Source organism: Mastomys coucha, unplaced genomic scaffold, assembly GCF_008632895.1.
Source record: "Mastomys coucha isolate ucsf_1 unplaced genomic scaffold, UCSF_Mcou_1 pScaffold22, whole genome shotgun sequence".
Taxonomy (NCBI): Eukaryota; Metazoa; Chordata; class Mammalia; order Rodentia; family Muridae; genus Mastomys; species Mastomys coucha.
In genome coordinates, this window is record NW_022196905.1 from 41992679 (window position 1) to 42011237 (window position 18559).

The window sequence follows — 18559 nt, forward strand, 5'->3', positions numbered from 1 at the left end:
AAAGAGAGAGAGAAAGACAAAGAAAGAGAAACACAGAGACAGACCAAGACACGTGGGGCACGGGGTAGCAAAGACAGACAGATAGAAGCAGACATGACATGACAGAAACACAGAGACAGAGCAATAGAGAGGCCAAGAAATGCAAAGACAATGACATAGATGTACAGGGATACAGACAGAGATAGATGCACACAGAAACAGACAAACACAGACAAACACAGACACACACACAGAGAGATAGAGACACAGACAGAGACAGAGACAGACAGACAGAAAGAAAGAGTCATGCACACACAAATACAGGTGAATAAATGAATGTATAATTACTTTTAAAGGAAGAAACGACAAATCTTTAGGATGTTTTCATCAGCTTCACTCACAAGAGAGTGAGGGGGAAGGAAAGAATGGGAGCCCATGTTTGAAGAATCCATAGATTTTCCTCAGTGGAACAAAATGACTGAATGTGAAATACGAAGAATTATCCAAAGGAAATAACTGATTCCTAGGCTAAGATTTTACCATATATATTCACACAGCCATATTTGGAATGTAGAATATGTGTGTGGTTAATCGCCATCTCTTTTCTTAGCTCATTATTGTCTTTTGAGAAGACAAGTTTATTAGCACTAAATACACCATATTTTCTTTAAGACACCAGTTTCATATGCCTAATAATTGCTTAAAGTTCTAAAATGTGTATTTTAGAAAAATTTTTCCATAAGAAATGATAGAGAAAGATTACTCCATCAGTTTCTAGAGGGTTTTTTTGTTGTTTATATGTGTATTGAATTGGGTTGAATTATGGATATTTGTTTCCTTAAAAAGAGGGTAATTCTTTTGCTGATAATAATTAATATATAATATAATACATAATTTATATTATATTAAATATTAATATATATAACAATATAATTAATATATATGTTTGGGGTCCAAAAGAGAACCAGGTAGATCTACATGGAAACTTATTCTTGATTTATAATTACTATTTAATTACTCTGAGAAACTTGTCAACTTATTAATAGGAAATTATTGAATAGTTAATTGCATTGTCAAAAAAATTAGAGAAAATACATTTTAATCTATAGCTTAAAGCATATAAAGAATATGTTATATTTAAATTGTTATTTTCTTTAAAAGGAGAAAATGCCAATGGCTCAAAGAACTATGTAAAATTGAAAACTACTGGAAAATTTTAGAAGCTAATTTTCAAACTGAAACTTAGAAAAAAATCACAAGATATACCAATGTCTTATGAATGCAAAAACACAGAACATATTAAATGTTTCATATGTATGAGTTTTGTACTTTTAGCTACATAATACATCATGTTAATGTCAGAAAAGCACTTAGTAAGCATTAACACAAAAGCGATGTGACAGTGTCCTTCATTCTTTCTCCACCTCAGAGAGCACACATGGATCACTCCACATGTAGAGGCTGTGTACTGTTTCTGCTCAGAGGAGAAGGGAAGGAGGGAAGAATTGTGGGAGGGGTAGCAGGGATGGGTCAGTGAGCAGGTTATAAAATAAAAAATAAAATGAAATTAAATAAAAAAAAATGTTACTACCATTACATTGGTATATTCCTGATGAAGAAAATCTTTGTCCTAACAGCATACCTACTTTGCAACAGATCATATGTACTAGTAGGGTACATCTTAATTCTGACTGTAGCTCACTTCTCCAAATTACTAAAGACACTTGCTCATTAGTAACAACTGGTAAAAACACAGTGGGAATGCAGAATTACTTCGGAGTTACACTGCTTTCCTCAAACATAATGGAAACAATGGTGTACTACTTTTCATTATGGGTTCGTCAGTTCTCACATTGCACCCATGTTGTAGGGGCACAGTGTTACCGTGAGTTATGGAATTAAATAAGGAAATCCCATATTTTTACAAAAACAATGTCTTCTTAGAAAGGTAGCAATATTCAAGTTCACCCAATATTTAAGAATAGAAACCTTAAAACATATGTATCTGTGGGTGTGTATATGTATACATAATATTTAACACTGCCCAAAAGTGTTTCATTTTTTTTTCTCTCATATTTAAGCCACCTAGAATCCCTGGGGCATAAGTAACAGCTGATCTCCCATTTCTGCTTTCTTGCCTTCTAGCATCTCTGCAATCTCTTGCAGGTTGTTTATTGTCAACTGCTGTTATTCCGTCCCACTTACTGATGAGATGAGTATGGCTTTTTTTCCATGGGGTAGAAATAAAACATGTTTCTCCCAATCTTAAAGTCGTCATTTCTTTGAATTAACCCACTGACAATTGCAAAAGAATCCAGGCAACTCAGACCTTCTTTCTTTTATAGATGGCTTCTTGGTACCATTCATGCTACTAAAAGAATCCCTATGGTCATTAAAGGACATATTCAATTGTCCTATGCTGTATAAAGTTTGCTGACTTCATAGGAAATGAAAATTTTCCTGTCTTGGAATGAAGTGCTCCAGCATTATGAGCATCAACAGTGTGTGTGTGTGTGTGTGTGTGTGTGTGTGTGTCTTTGAGTGTTTTATCAATAGCTACCTCTCACAGAGGTGCGATGACGCTGGAGCTGTGCTCAAATGTGAGTCTTCCATCTACTGAGGTTAATTATCTGTGCAGCATGGCTAAGTATAGCTGTGCATAGATCATGTCATACATGCTATCTTTGAAGCAAATTGATTTAAGTGCCTTTTTGGAGCAGCTGCTGGGCAGAATTGATTCAGTGGCCGGTAGATTGACTTACACAGCAGAATCGTGCTTGAGTTTCTTCTGGCATCCAGAGAGAGCTTTAACAAAATGGAAGGCTTGCTGCTACTGCCGGGCCGTTTTCCATAAACTTAAGCTGGGAAGTGCTATGGCGTCTATTATTAAAAGAGCGTCAGTGAAGTATGATGGGTTAGAATGCCTATTGACAGCTGGCACAGGAGCAAAACCTCTCAGTGGCATTGTATATGCAAAGTAAAATTCACCTCACTGAAATGGTTTCACGTTGCTCAGATAGGAGCACTTCGAAATGAGGAGGACTTCAAAGTGTGTGTCGCAATTAAAAATGCTACACACAGGAAACCAGTACGAACCTGTTTTAGATGTGCATGTTTGAGACATTTGGTGTTTAATCTCCTGAAATACTTTTGCATCATTGCACACCATTGTGTGTAGCGCACCCTGTGCCACTTGAGAGTTAGATGCATTTGGAAAGGCTTTGAAAACTTGTAGGTTTTTGCTGTTCCCTCCACAAACCTTCCTTATATACCTCCATTTAGTCATCTCTGTGTTGGTGACATCTTGCGTACTTCTGAAGGTGTTACATGTTATTATGTATTTAATATATTTCCTGCAATGAGTACAATGCCTCAGAAATGAAACAGAATTATTTAATCCTACAGATTCAATAAAAGCAATAAAGTGTGATGTTCCACAGCACCGGCTCTGGTCCTTCATTCTCAAGCACACATTTTTGCCAATATCTACCTTACATCTACCATCCTTTATTTTGAGCCTTCCTCCCTTTTATCTTACCTCTTTCTTTGCCATCTTTTCTTTTTCCTTCCAAATTCCTATACAGTCCCTGCCACTTCTTTGATTTTCCATGTGGAGTTCAGTCTAGTTTCCTTCCTTCTGCAGAAGTGAGATGTGCCTGAGAAAGCAAGCTATCTATGGTGAGAAGCTCCCTCCATTCCCTGCATAGTGACCCTCATCAGAACAGAGCAGGCAGGAGTGTAGCCACTGAACACCTCCATGACTTATCTCCTTCTTAGCTATGGTAACTAAGAAGCTACCATAGTAGCTAACCAAATCCGGAGCCAGAAGTTATTATTCTGTTATAATATTTGTGTTTAAGTATCTCTTGTGTGTAATTCAGAAACTACAATGTCATGAAAGTATGACTTTGGATTCCTGGAAATGTTTGCTGACTGTGCATGGACAGGCGCTTCGTTCATCCAATTAAAACATACATTTTTGAGATTGCCTTTCAAAAATTATGAAATGTTTTCTTTACATTCAGCATATCATAATACATCAGAGATGACTTATAAACTCTTAATGCTCCTTTGCAGTCTAGAAACTGGATATGATGGTTTGAAATTCCCTGAACTTAAAGTTTATTAATATAAGCCATCTGGCAAAAATTGTTTTTAAAGTGTTTATTGACAAGTGCAGTGGTATCATTCACAAATATTATATTTAAGCCTGAAAAAAAACATTTTCTTCTTGGTTGTAAATTGTACTGTGAGGGATATGGTTTGTGTACTCAATTATACCTAAATTTTTTCCCAAATGATATCCTGTTCCTTGATGTGTATTTCTACTTTACGATGATAACATGTCACATCTACTGAATATTATCAATGTATCCAAAGCTCCTGCTGGATTTTTGATGTAATTTTCCAACAGCTTTATGAAATATGTTTTATATGAAATACAAAATTGTTAGTCTTAATGTATAATATTTAAAACTAAAGCCTTAGTATGTTTAAAAGTAAAAAACATTTGACTTAAAGTCATAAATATATCAACACATCTGATAAACCTCTTCAGATGTGAACAGAATATGTAGGTCATCATTTTATCCCACACTAGGCAAACAGAAACACTGCAGAGTTATCCACAAGGCTTATATGCAATCCTAATCAGAACTAAATAGTTTGTTGTATACTGCACACCATACCCAGTATTGCACACAATCTATTCAACTATGACATTTGAAAGCTTAGTGCTTTTGTCATGACATTTTATAGATGAAAGAGTTGATATTTTATTTCAATTTTTATCAAAGAATTTATGAAATATAATTTACTAGTATTTACCCTCACCTACTCCTCCTCCCTCATCCTTGTTACCTCCTTATCCATCCATCTTACTCATATTCATTCTTTCTCAAAACAACAACAACACAGGAAAACCAATAACACCTATGGAAAATAGAAAACAAACTAATAAAAAATAATCACTAAGACAAAAACTACAGAAACTAAGAAAAAGTATACACATACAAACATACTCACAAAGAGACAGAAATTGAGAAGACAGACAGAGAGAGAGAGAGAGAGAGAGAGAGAGAGAGAGAGAGAGAGAGAGAGAGAGCAAAAAACAGAAAAGCCAAAGAAATGAAGTTCATTTGGTGTTGTCCACCTATTCCAAAGCATTGGATCTGCTTTAGAATAGCATTCTATTGAAGAAACCTGGCTTTCCTTTCTCAGGAGATAGCATGTAAAAATGCTTCTTGTTTAGAGGTAAAGATTTGTATCCATTCATCCTTCTCAGTGCTATAATATTAAATGATTTGAAACTGCAGGTCTTTTGCATAATGCCAAATTTTTGTGAATTCATATTTGTATCAGTCCTATTGTCTCTGGAAGGCACTTTCTAATGAGTCATATTTCACCTATGGCTCTCGAAATCTTTCTGTTTCCTCTTCCTGAGCCTTGAGTTTAATAAAGGCATCCCAGTTAAGACTGTGTGCTCCAATGAATTTGGAAAGTGTGGATCTGTCTGTCCTACTGGCATTTTCACTCACAAACAATGGCATAAGTACACATTAATTTTCACATTAGTGGGGGGACACCTTGGGCTCACCATTTAGAAATAGCAAATGAGTACGAAAATAAGTGTGATTTTGTTCTAGAGTTCCAAATTTCCCATCAGAAAGGCTTGTGCTGAATTTTTTCTCTCCCACTAATATGTAGCTCTGCTTGTTCCCAAGAATTTGTGTCAGTAGGATGTGTTTCTTTTTCTACTTTTCTTCATTTTCAACCATATTCTGAATAAAAACTTGTATCTCACTGTAAAAATAATACTGTATGCTTCAAAGTCTCTCATTCTCTGTACATTGTCCACTGTGTACATATGTGTAAATTCCCATCTAGTATGAGAAAATTCTTCTCCAAGAAGAGGTAAATAATGAACAGATATATGTGTATAGCAATAAGTTATTATGAGTCATTTTATTTCTGTTTGCTCATTTAGCAAAATAATAGTAATATTCTTTCCCCTAGGCCCATGACATGTCTACTGTCAAGTGCTTGGGTACTTCACATATGGGTTTCATCTCATAGAGTAAACCTTCTAATCGAAAAGTTGTTGGTTACTCTCATAACATTTGTGCAATACTACTACACCAATGTATCTTTCAGAAGATATCTTTGTTGTCTCTGGGTGAAACTGGTGGTAATGATTCTTTACTGGCAGCTTTTAAAGTACCTTATAGCACCACGAACAGGAGTCAGTAGGGAGGAAGCTTCTAGTTGGGTAACAGTTCAATTTCTCCATGTTCCTTGTCTTTTGCAACTCGGCTTATTATTATTATTATTAGATATTTTTTTATTTACATGTAAATTTCTCCTTTCCCAGTTTCCCCTCCAAAAAACAAACAAACAAACAGACAAAACTAGCAAGAAAAAACCCCTGTTGCCTTTTTTATAGGTTTATGGAGAGTTACCAACATCCTTGGCAATAGCTTGCAATGTTTGCAGGGTGTCTCTAGGGTGTCTGGGGATGTTTATTTGAACACTTTGGCAAACAAACTCAACAAATTACAACTAATATAACTGAGGTCTTGTTGGTATAAGATACCTGGTTGGGCAATGTCTCCCCCATTGTAAGAAACCTCCATATGTGTATGTATATTAGGATGTATATTATGTATGGTAGTAGGCTTCCATATGGATTTTCAAAAGGTCTTTAGTGTTTATTGTTAATCTCTCAATTCCTTCTTATACCATACCCTCTTATTCCTTGACTCTACTCACCAACTTTCCTCCCCACTTGTATGGGAGTGGAGGCTTAAAGAGGTTGTATTGTTTGCCAAAGTGAATAGAGATAGAGAAGAATTCATATGAGAATAGTCTATATGTGGGTATCCATATTCTGGTTTGGGTGGCATGACATGGTACATGATGAATTCTCTCCTGCACCTGCTGGGAGTAACGGGTCCTATTTACTTATACACAACTAGACTTAACATTAAAATACAATACATTTTGCCCTTCAGAGGTGGACTTACCTTCTATTCTCTTTTCAAACATTTGCTCTGCAGAGAATTCTAAACCCACAAAGAAAACATGGATAGTGGCCACTCATCATGAAACTCTAAACTAATCTTCTGAGAATCCATTTTTCTGTGACCTTTGGGATAAGTTATGTACACCCAACTTTTGTGTGCATGAGACTGATGTCTGTTGGACTAATGCAAACATTTGCCTATTATCTGGAGCCTGTACTTCTTTTACCCATAGTTATTTGGAACTTTATATATGTGAAAACAGTTCTTTCTCATGAAATATATTAATCAATTAGATATGTGAACAAAAGGATTTTCCTTAAGTAAACAATATATTTAGAAATTAGGAATTTACACCATGGTAGTATTTACAGAATGGCATATTTATTTTCCACCAAGAATTATACTTTTTGATTTCCTAAATTTTAAATATAGGTAAATATCCATCCATCATTACTCAGTACTTTTTAGAGTAGTTCATGCATTTACAGATTTATGATATTCCTAGTCAGGCTCTAAGAGAGGTTAAACTGTGGAGGAAAATAAAATTACCAGTAATTAAATTTACAGACAGCTTTGCCATCTAAAGCAAATTTATTACTTCGTAGTGAAATACAGTTAAAGCACTTTCACATAAAGTGAATCCATTTTTACATGATATAGGTATTATACATTGCCATTTCAATTTATATAATTAAAATGATATCATTGGACTCTGAGGTTAATGGGATGATCCACTGAGAACCATACGTCGTGGGCAATAAAATGCAGTGCTGCAGTGTTGGCTCTTTCCTGAAGAGCTGATGCAGTAATTCAGCACCACTAAATTCACAAGGTCCCTTTAAAATTGTGCAGACATACTGAAAGCAAAGAAAGAATATTCCCAAAAGTTGCCATCAATTTTTAGAAATTAAAAAAATTACTAAGATGATCTATGAAGATTGATTAGCACAAATACACTTAAATTCTTTTCAACCTCTCTGTATTTTCCTTCATTCTGGAGTATACTACATTTAAGAGAGGCTTCTAAAAGTATCATGCCTGCAATCTCAACCCATGAATGTTGGAGGAAGATTTTCATGAATTTGAGGCTTTATAGCCTTTGCTATATGGTAATCTCATTATATGAGTGAGTTTTGGAGTAGCACTGTGTCTAACAGAACAAAATGAAGGCTGACAAGATGACTCAGTCAGTGGTGCTTGCTGGGCAAACCTGCTGATCTGAGTTGGACCCTCAAGACCCAGATATTGGAAAGTCCAAACAGCTCCCACAAATTTTTCTCTGGCTTATACAGACATGTGATGGAACATGTCAACACACATCTACAAATGCACATAATAAGTACATAAAGTTAAAAAAATAAAGAAAGAAAACAATATAATTAGGTGTGTAAATGCTCAGCAGTTTCTGTAAATTTTTGTTTCAACACAAAAGATAAACATGTTGGGCTTAGAAAGAAGAATCTATTCTTAAGAGCATTTGATACTCTGTCATACATTTGGGCCTCAGACCTATTTTTGAGCCCATAATCAACTGAGACTCCAGTTTCAGGTGATCCTGTTCTGCAGGCACATGTGTATGGAAACATGTATGTGTGTATACGCGTGCATGTGTGTGTGCACACACACAGACACACATGTGCCTGAGCATGCACACATGCACACATACATACAAATAAAGAAATAAATACGAAATAAGTTTTCTGTAATTGTATTATGATTATTTCACACTATAAAAAATTTTAAATTTTTATTAATATATAATATACATATTTTAAATGAGTGAAAATTTTTCATATATAAATGGTATCCAGATAATGCTGTTGAGTTCTACTAAGCAATTTTTCATTGAGGTCAAAATTTTGCCATGCTTTTAAATTTTACTTATGAAACCTTAATTTCAAGATGTATTTTGAATGGACAAAAATCTTCCCTAGAAGATTATTTCCAACTAACAGTGGGAGAAAAAGTCTTCCAAATGCCAAATGTTTGGACTTGAAAGCATATATTCAAATAACATTATATAGAGTGATCAAGTTGGATTTAGGAATATGTGCGTACATGTGCACACACACACACACACAATGAAAAGGAGGTCATGATCTTGAAAGAGAACAAGGGGTGGTATTCTGGAGGACTTGGATTGAAGGAAAAGAGATGTGGAAATGACATACTGCTATGCACACTCGTCTACTCCAGTCACATCCAAAATATCGGGGATAAAATCTTGATAAAGGATAGAGGCAATAAGATTCTAAAAGGAGTTTTGTGCCTCTTGAATTTCAGACAAGTCGCTGGTATCTCCTAACTCAGACGTGTTCCAGATTAGTCTTTCCAATCGTCAACACGGCCTCATAATTAGACATAAAGGTACCCCAAGAAATGATTCGTAAATGGTTAAGATTGGGCGTTGTCTCCTGGCCGACACAATGTTTCTAACTATCTTAGTTTAATACCAAGTTGTCCATAGCTTGTAATTTCTCTCAAAGTATCTGCCCCGTCAGAGCTAGCAACAGAGGTCGAGTACATTCTTACATACTAGAGAAGTAATGAAGGGTTTCCCTCACTCAAGAACATTAGCTAAAAGTGTTAGGTCAGAACTCCCCACTGCCTGCCCCCGGCTAGACCCAGAGAATTAGCAGGAAATGCTAGATTGAAACCTCCTGGTCATTGCCTTCAGGAGAATCAGAGAATTAGCCTAGGAATATCAAAATGCCTCAACAGGGAGAGTTCCACTCCTCTTCCTCCTGCTTCACACCTAGCTACCAGACCCTGCTGACCTTGGTGTGGGGGGGGGTCACTTGCCCACGTGACTTCAGTCTTGCGTCCCCTGCTGTAACCCCCACCTGCCTACGTGACTCTTGACATCTGCCCTGTTTGCTGTATGGTATTTAAGCCTGATTCTCACCTTGCACAAATACATTCAGGTTCACCACACCCTTGTGTCTTGAATCTGTTTGTCATCCGCCAACTTATTGCCCACCTGACCAGAATTCTCATCCCGTAGAAATTGGGCTCCCCTCAATGAACCCAGTCCGTGGGTCCGCGGCAACATACTTAATGCTAAAATCTGAAAAAAGTAAAGAAGTAATAACAAAAGAATGAGAATAAGTATTAACAGTAATCTTTAAGATGAAATCTAATGTGTAGAAGTTGTAATGCTGCAATATCTTTATGGACTAAAGGTTTATATGTCAGAACAACAGGCATACAGTGACACTACCCTTTTGTAAAGTCAGAGTCTAGACCACACATTGGCTTGAAAAATGTGAGTGGTGCTGAGAAATCAAGAAAGATTCCTTTTCCCCTGTTTGGGTGGGGTACTGCACAGCCTTACACAGAAATTGCTAAAGTCTTTGCTATGGTCTTGTTAGGCTGAAAAGAAAACAAACCTCTTATGTAAACACATTGTTCAATAAAAGCACTGTATCTTGAATGCTTTTAAGATTGGGATCCATCTCAAGAGGAGGCTCCAAGTCCTGACACTATTACTGAGGCTATCTATGGTGTGCTTACAGTCAAAAGCCTAGCATGGCTGTCTTCTGAGAGGCCCAAGGATCAGCTGACTGAAACAGAAGCAGATACTTACACTCAACCCAATGGTCTGAGGTCGGGGGCCCCTCTGGTTGAATTAGGGAATGTGTAGAAGAAGCTGAGGAGGAGGGCGACCCCATAGGAAGACCAGCAGTCTCAACTAACCTGGACCCCGAGATCTATCAGACACTTAGACACCAACCAGGCAGCATACACCAGCTGATATGAGGCCTCCAACACATATACAGCAGAGGACTGCCTGGTCTGGCCTCAGTGAGAGAAGATGCACCTAACCCTCCAGAGACTTGAGGCCCCAGGGAGTGGGGCGGTTTGGAGGAGTAGGGTGAGGTGGGGTAGGGGTTGGGGACATTCTCTTGGAGAAGTGGGGAGGAAAAACAGGATGAGGAACTGTCAGAGGGTAGATAAGAAGGAGGATAACAACTGGACTGTAAAAAATAGACTAAAGATAAATAGAGAGAGAGTCAGAGAGACAGAGAAAGAGAGAGAGATTCACTACAATCTCCTTTATCAGCCAATAAAATACCTTGAATTCAAACACAAGCATTTTGTCTTTCCAAGTTTTTAATATTATACTGTATGTTTTATAACTTATCATGAAGTTATATCTATTTTTTTAAGAAATAATGTCTCCTTATGCAGTTAACTCCCAACCCATTCTCAAAGAAGCACAATTCCAGTTGTGTGATACCCAAGTCATCTAATAGCCCATTCTTTTCTTTATATATTTATGTTATCATGAGAAACTAGGACCCCTAGTATCTGAATAAACTAGTATTCACATGCATGTTCTCAAACACATACATATAATTAAAATTAATAAAAATGAATCTTAAAAATGGAGTGGTCTCTTCAAACGTTTTATATTTTGGTAGTAGTAATGTTCCATATAAGGGATAGTGTATTAAACACCAAGTAACTATACTCTTAAATATGACAAAATTTAACTTATGTATGTATTAATAGCCTCAAAGTAGTCTTTCTTATCCTATGATCCTAACCCGAAAGTATGGTATACATATTCATCTTGACTTAATGGTTTTTCTTACTTTTGTTTTTCTGTTGATATTTATGCCTTATAACTATATGCATATATATACAAACACCTCATATATAATCTAAAAATAACACAACCATTAAAGACACAATATGGTAGAGATGTTTCAATAGGATACTAACATGGGTTCCAAGGCCATTGGTCTTTAATATTTAGATGGTGCACTTATGAAGTCATGGATTCCTGGATATCTTTTCTACATATTCTTCCTAACTGGTTTGGTGCTTAGGGTCAGGATTTTTATTGCTATTGCTCCTAGTGTGTTTTTGTTCTTAAGAAAAGCATCTCAGTAAATTCTTATGAGTGATCATTGGTCCAAACCTTAAAAGCATTGCTGCAGGGACTGAAAAAAATAATGCCAGATAGCTATCTGGTTACTGAAGACACCTCTTATGATAATGGCCAATAATATAAGGTTTGGAGAGCCTCTGAGTCAAGTAGAAGTCCTGTCTCTACTGCATGCATACTGGCAACATGACCAAAGTTTGATCATGTAACCTTCATTAAACCTCAGTTTATCCTCTCCAAAATGAGAAATAGAAATTGCATCCTAGTGTGACTCTAGAAAGAACTAAGTAAACCAAAAAAAGTATTGGCTAGCTGTGAGCAATAAACCATTACTTGGTCAAACCATCCCAAGATACAGACTTTTTCACCTAGTTATATTGGTAGACTCTCGCAAGTGCCACTGAGGCCGTACAAAATCTTCCTATGACACTTGATTAGGACTAAGAATCACTAGCACCAGGATATGTTAGAAATTAAAGAAAAAAGACCTTAATTACTCAGATGCTCATTAGTCTTGGTTGATTAGTACTACAAGCTGCTGGAGAGTCACAAAGCCCAGAAGGTGAATTATAAACACAAGATTTGTTTGTCAAAGATAAAGATACATATAGAGGCATAGCAGGAATGCTCTGAAATAAATCATCACCTGGACATTTCAAGAATCCCCAAGGAGTCCAGGAATATCTGGAATGAAATATGAAAGAGTATAAAGAGTATCAAAAGCAAGTGTCAAATAATTTTGAGGGGGGCTAGTTGTACATCTTTGTGATGCTTTGAGCTTTTCTGTGTATTGTATTAGATACTCTGGCATTTATATTTAAGAATTATCAATCATAGGAAGGCTATATAGCAACATAGATTTAGTTACAGAATACTAAGCTAGTCCCATACTAGAAGAACGTAGCATCAAGGTAGCAAAGGAGCAGGCAGAAAATTCTTGAAATGTTTTGAGCTGGAAGAAGTTTGATAGTAGATTGTCACTGGATATAGGAGATGCCCAGAGTCTCTGGTGTAAACCTCTGTAAGGATTCTGTCCTCTTTAATAAGGATGAGGAAGACTTTGGGAAAAAGTAGCCTCAAATAACTTTGGATATAATGTTTATATAGAGTAGGAGGTGCTTTAGAAGTGGCCATAAATCAGTACAAGGAGAAGAATTTGGAGATCTAAGAAACGGGGATGCTCCAATCCACTGATATCCTAATAGTGATCAGGAGTGTGGAGGAGGAAGAGAGGGAGAACCAAGAGCAAGAGCAGGAACAGAGGCAGGAGGAAAGGGCTTGACTGCAAGCCCTGTAGATGTGTTTGGGAATGGGTTGAATGTAATGAGAAAAAAATAGGCTTTAAATGAGAAGCCCAGAGCTTTGTGATTATCCAAATGGATCCTTTCTCAGGTGTAGTTCTTGGAGGTGTTTTCCATAGTGTGCATGCAAAGCACATAAACTTCTTCTTGCTGGAATCATGTTACTGTCCGCTCGTTATCTTAATTATAGATACTGGCTTCTGAAAGGAACAGTCTTTGCAGCTACTTCCTGCCATTTTCAGGAAAATTAATAGATTTGTCTTTCAAGAATTTTAATATTTTTAGTGCTAAAGAGATGACTCAGCAATTAATAACATTGGCTACTCTTGCATAGGACCTAGATTTGGGTCCCAGAACCTACACAGCAGCTCCCAACCACTTGTGACTCCTGTTTCAAGGGACCACGTTTCTCTTCTGGGCTCTATGGGCAACAGAAATGCACACAATGCTTATACTTCTGTAAAAGCAAATCATCAATACACTTAAAATTTTAAAAAAAGAAAGAATTTCTTTTTTTTTTCAGAAATGTCACAACATCATCGATTTCAGGAACCTTAAACTGATCATTCATCTTGTCTCAACTTCCCAACCTGGCATTGCAGTAGGACATTTGTCTCTCTGGGTTCACAATTTTGTCATCATGGTGCTCAGAAAATTCAAGTGATTCAAAACTCTGCTGAGATGACAGTCATCTTATCTTACATCGAAAACTTTCCAACTGGGGGCAACTTCAAATTTTATTGCCTAATGTACTAGCCAACTTTTGAAGACACTGCCTGGCACTTCTTCTCTGCCCATTACCCCTGCCTGCTCTGAAATTTAATTTTCAGATTAATCTTCCTAAAAATCAAGCCAATCAAGCCATTTCTCTGTTCAAACAGATTTTTACACCCTATTGCCCAGTGATATAATTACAAACTTCCTTTATGATAGCTCCATCCCAGTCACTTACTAGTTCTGACTCATTGTGCTTACTCCACATAGCTCAAGGAACAATAGTGCACAATTAGTGATGTCTCCTTGTACCTTCACTGACCTTCAAGGATTAAAGCAAAGACAGTGAGGTCAAATAACTGCCTTCTAGGAAGAATAATGGCAGGACACATGAAACCATCACTTTATGGTACTTTCATATTTAGTTATTATTCTTATCTTCTTTACTTTAGTTTAAAATTTCTAGAAACAGGAAACTAACTTCACTTAATTATCAACTTTTTATACACTGGCCGACATTTCTATGAATCATTTGCTTATTTGCTCAGTGATGTACAATGGGCTGATGCACTGTGAGTGTTGCTATCTCTGGTGCAGGTAGGGCAAGGGCTGTATAGGAAGGAAAGTGAACAAGACTGAGGAGAAAGCCAGCAAGCAGCAATCCTCCATGTTCTCAGCTTCATGTTCCTTCATCAGCTTCTCTTGATAATGGACTGTAACCTGTACAATGAAATAAACCCTTTCCTCCCTTAAAAAAATACACTGACCAAAGCTCCACATAGAAAGGATACTAAGTGAGCAATGGAAACATGCTACACTATACATATACGTGTGTGTGTGTGTGCGTGTGTGTGTGTGTGTGTGTGTGTGTTCATTCTAATCTACCATTGCACAATGACATTTGTCAAAGCCTAGGATGAGTTGAGAAACACTCCCTTAAGTTCATAAACAAAGGAAAAGCATATTGAAGATGATTCAGTAATCCTTGTTAGATGTTCACAAATTTTGGTTCAGTGTTTATCTGCATTTCCTATGTGTTTAATAATTAGTCTTCTCATTAAAAACTGATAATATTTTCAAACCTTAGGTCCTCTCGTCCAATACTGAAATAATATCTGCTTTATAACATTGGAGCATGGGATGTATATTCCTTTTAAGCATCAACTATTGCTTATGTCCGGTTCTTTCTTTCCAGATGAACATAGGCCACTCCCCAAAAGCGACCTGGGATCTATAATTAGAGCTGCTTAACACAGTGGCCCGCACACCCATTCATGCTTAGACGCCATTCCATGCTGAGAGGCTATCTATCCAGAGGTACAGCTAGATCCAGCCATCAGTCTTAGGGAAATATTGAGCCTCTTAGTTCTTCAAAGGCTTAGGGGAAAAAAACGGTTGGTGGCTATTAACCAAAGAAAACAGGTCTATGCTCTAGACATTTGTCATAGGAAATCAATAAAAATAATACAAAACCCAGGAGTGATCTCCCTTCTAAACTGCAGGGTGTCACAGTTATGTTTTTTTGAGCCAACAAAGCCTTCCTTTCCTCTCTGCACTGAAGTCAGTCAAGAGTCTGACTGCAGGGCCTCACAACCCAGCAAAAAGAAAGATTTTTGTGGGAAGGAAGGGACACACGTTCTAGAGATTAGTAGGCTACAGAAGCGAGAGACAACTCAAAGCCACGAGTAAATGTTTACCATCCTTACCTATATGCTTTCCGAAGTACTCCTTGTCTGAGAGGTGATAAGGGAGAATAATTAGAAATTGTAACCCTGGCAGGGACGTGATGGCAAAACACAATAATTTTCAGAAAGCATGAGAGCTTCATATTCATTTGAAGGCCATATCTTTTTTCTTCCTTGTCGCTTGCTACTTTATTTTTTTAGTTTTTCTTCTTCAGATAGCTTTTGTCTTGTAACTTCGTCTAAACAGTTTCTGCCATCAAGGCTCTAATATATATGTATATATATATATACACATATATATTTACCTCGACATAATTTTAAAGAGGAAAGCAGTCAGCCCTAATCAATGGCAAGTGGGGGAAATCGGCGCTTTTTAAGGAAATGAGGTTTTATTGCTTTTAAGGATGTACTGAAATTATTGAAAGCAATAATGAGCTACACTGCTTCAGAATGTGCTTCCTGCATAAGCACAAATGGGCACGATTACTCTTTGAAGTAAAACATGACATTTTTGTTTTTTCTTCTTCCTTCTCCTCCTCCCCTCCTCTTCTTCCTCCTCTTCCTCTTCCTCCTCCTCTTTCTCCTCCTCTTCCTTCTCATCTTTTCTGAAGGCCTGTGTCATTAACATTTATATCTTTACAAATTGCTTAGCAAACACATTTTTTTCATTTGAACATTAAGAATATTGAGGTATAAACTCAAACCTCATTTGTTTAAAACTCGGCGTTAATGAGGTCAAGACCACACACTAAATCTCTACATCAGCCACTCATATCCTCTCTTCTCTTGTGTGACTACAAGCATGTGAATTATGAGCTCTGCTCACAAGCAGCTTTGAGGGAGTATGGAGCAACCTGCTCAATGTGCTTCTGCAGGGTGGAAAACGGCTCAGTTTATCATCTGCTGGGCATCTGTGGTCAGTATCTTCAGCTTTCTTTGCGAGGATGGGTTATCTTAGAATTTGAGTAATTTCATTGGTATTTTACTAGTTTGCTTGGTATTTCAGCTTCTTGCTGTATGCTCATGTGAATAAAACCCAGAAGGCAATTTTCTGTTTTCAACGGTATATCTTTATGTGTGTGTATTTATACTCTATGTGATAAGACTAATAATTATTTCTAAGCTCTTAGAATTGAACTCTGAACTCTTGGAAGAAAAAATTTTATGATGGGCATTTTTTTTCTCCCCAAACTTCTTATTTCAACCCAGAGAGTGCTTTTTTCCTTGATTAAAATGTATGTCTTAATTAAATTAAGATGTAAATATAGACTCCATGTTTATGGTTATAATAGAAATATTTATGGTTATAGTAGAAATATTTAGGGAAAGCTCTAAATCAGCCTACTATTAATATTTCATGCAGAAACTTTATTTTGTTGTTGGATGAATGCTGCTTTATTCCATTTTAATATTAGTTAGGTTGCTATGGAAGCTTAGTTATGAGGTCTGAGTATTGTCATGCTTCTCTAGGAAGCTCAGTTAAAACAGCGATCTTGGACAAATGTTAAATTCTAAAGGGTCCCCTTAAAATTATGTAAGATCTGTTGTTTGACCTAATGAAATATTTTACTTTACAAAACTAAGTCAACTATTAAATTAAAATACCATATCTTATAATAGAACAAAGAACTAAAGTATTTAATCCAAACTTTAAAGTATATTAGAATTACAAATTATTTGTGTAGTTATTTGCTTTGCAGTTAACTGTTTTGCCATTTTTGTGTGGTGAAAGGTGCTTTTTTGTGGGGTAATTTTTTGTTTTTCTATTCTGTATTTTGGTTAAATAAAACATAAAGTATAATTTCTTAACTCTATCTCTCATTCATTTTATTTTTAGTGATCTCAGTGAAAATCAAATTCAAGCAATTCCAAGGAAGGCTTTCCGTGGAGCAGTTGACATTAAAAATCTGTGAGTATATATATATATGTATATATACCTTAATTTATAGTGCTTTATAAATCATCATATGTTTTTGGGTCATGTTTACATTTTAAAATTATCAGAAAAATGAAATATTGATGTAGCTTTCTTCTTGTTTTGAAGATATTCCAATAGTAACATAAATGCCTCTGTAATGCATTTTGGCAACTCAAGTCATTATACTATTTATTCTTCAATATTGCTATTAATGTTTTTAAATTTTTCAGAAAAGTGGAGGAATTTTCTCAGCTTCTTCCCAGGTCCTCTCTTATTCTCTTTGTCGTTTCTGAAAACACAGCAAATAAACTCTATTCTCTTCTGGAAAGGGTACATAATATTCTCCAACTAAAAGTGAAGATAGATCAGAGCTGCACTTTTCTGGAATATTTTAGACATTAAAAGTATAAACAATGATAAATTTACCTTTTCACTCATGTGTCTTTTTCCCACATTTTTTTGCCTTGTGTATGTGAAGGACTGTATGGATAAAAGCACCCTTATACGAAGGAAAAGAAGAAAAACAGCATTTCTTTACTCTCCTTGATAAATCTTTAATCTGGTTTCTTATAAGGTGTTAAGTGCCTTTTGCTCTCAAGCTGCCTGGGAGCTACAACCTCTCAGCAGCAAATCTAATATTGTCAATATATATCTTTATCAATTCTAAAATACCATGTTAGTCTTTTAAAATAACTTTTCAGTTTATTTCAAATTTTGGGGGTTAAACTGTTTTCCTTAGCTACTGCAGTACCTTGGAATATAGGGATGAAGAGTCTCTGTGTGTCAAGAGTAACCTTATAATCCAGTGTTTTTAAGCTAGTCATAAACAGTACAGGCAATGTTTTAAGAATTAACTGATATTCAGAATTTTTCATGGGAGAATTCAGTACCATTTTTCTCTGGAAGTGAAAGTGAGACAGATGTTGTCCCTTGTCAAAGTGGACAAGTGTTGATAAAGCCACAGATTTGGGCCTTTACATGTCCTCAAAAAAAAAAAAAATAAATGTGTTGTTCTTGCCCCTGAATCTATGCTCTCTGAGTACATA

General features: G+C 36.3%; 1 protein-coding gene across 7 annotated transcripts in view; it reads left to right on the plus strand.

The window, feature by feature from the left end:
- Slit2 (slit guidance ligand 2) overlaps positions 1-18559 on the plus strand; it is a 331000-nt gene that overhangs the window by 174308 nt on the left and 138133 nt on the right. For all 7 annotated transcript variants that reach the window (XM_031342214.1, XM_031342213.1, XM_031342216.1 and 4 more), the window contains exon 5: positions 17433-17504. In XM_031342214.1, the coding sequence (XP_031198074.1) occupies positions 17433-17504 (72 nt within the window). The remainder of the gene's footprint in view (positions 1-17432; positions 17505-18559) is intronic.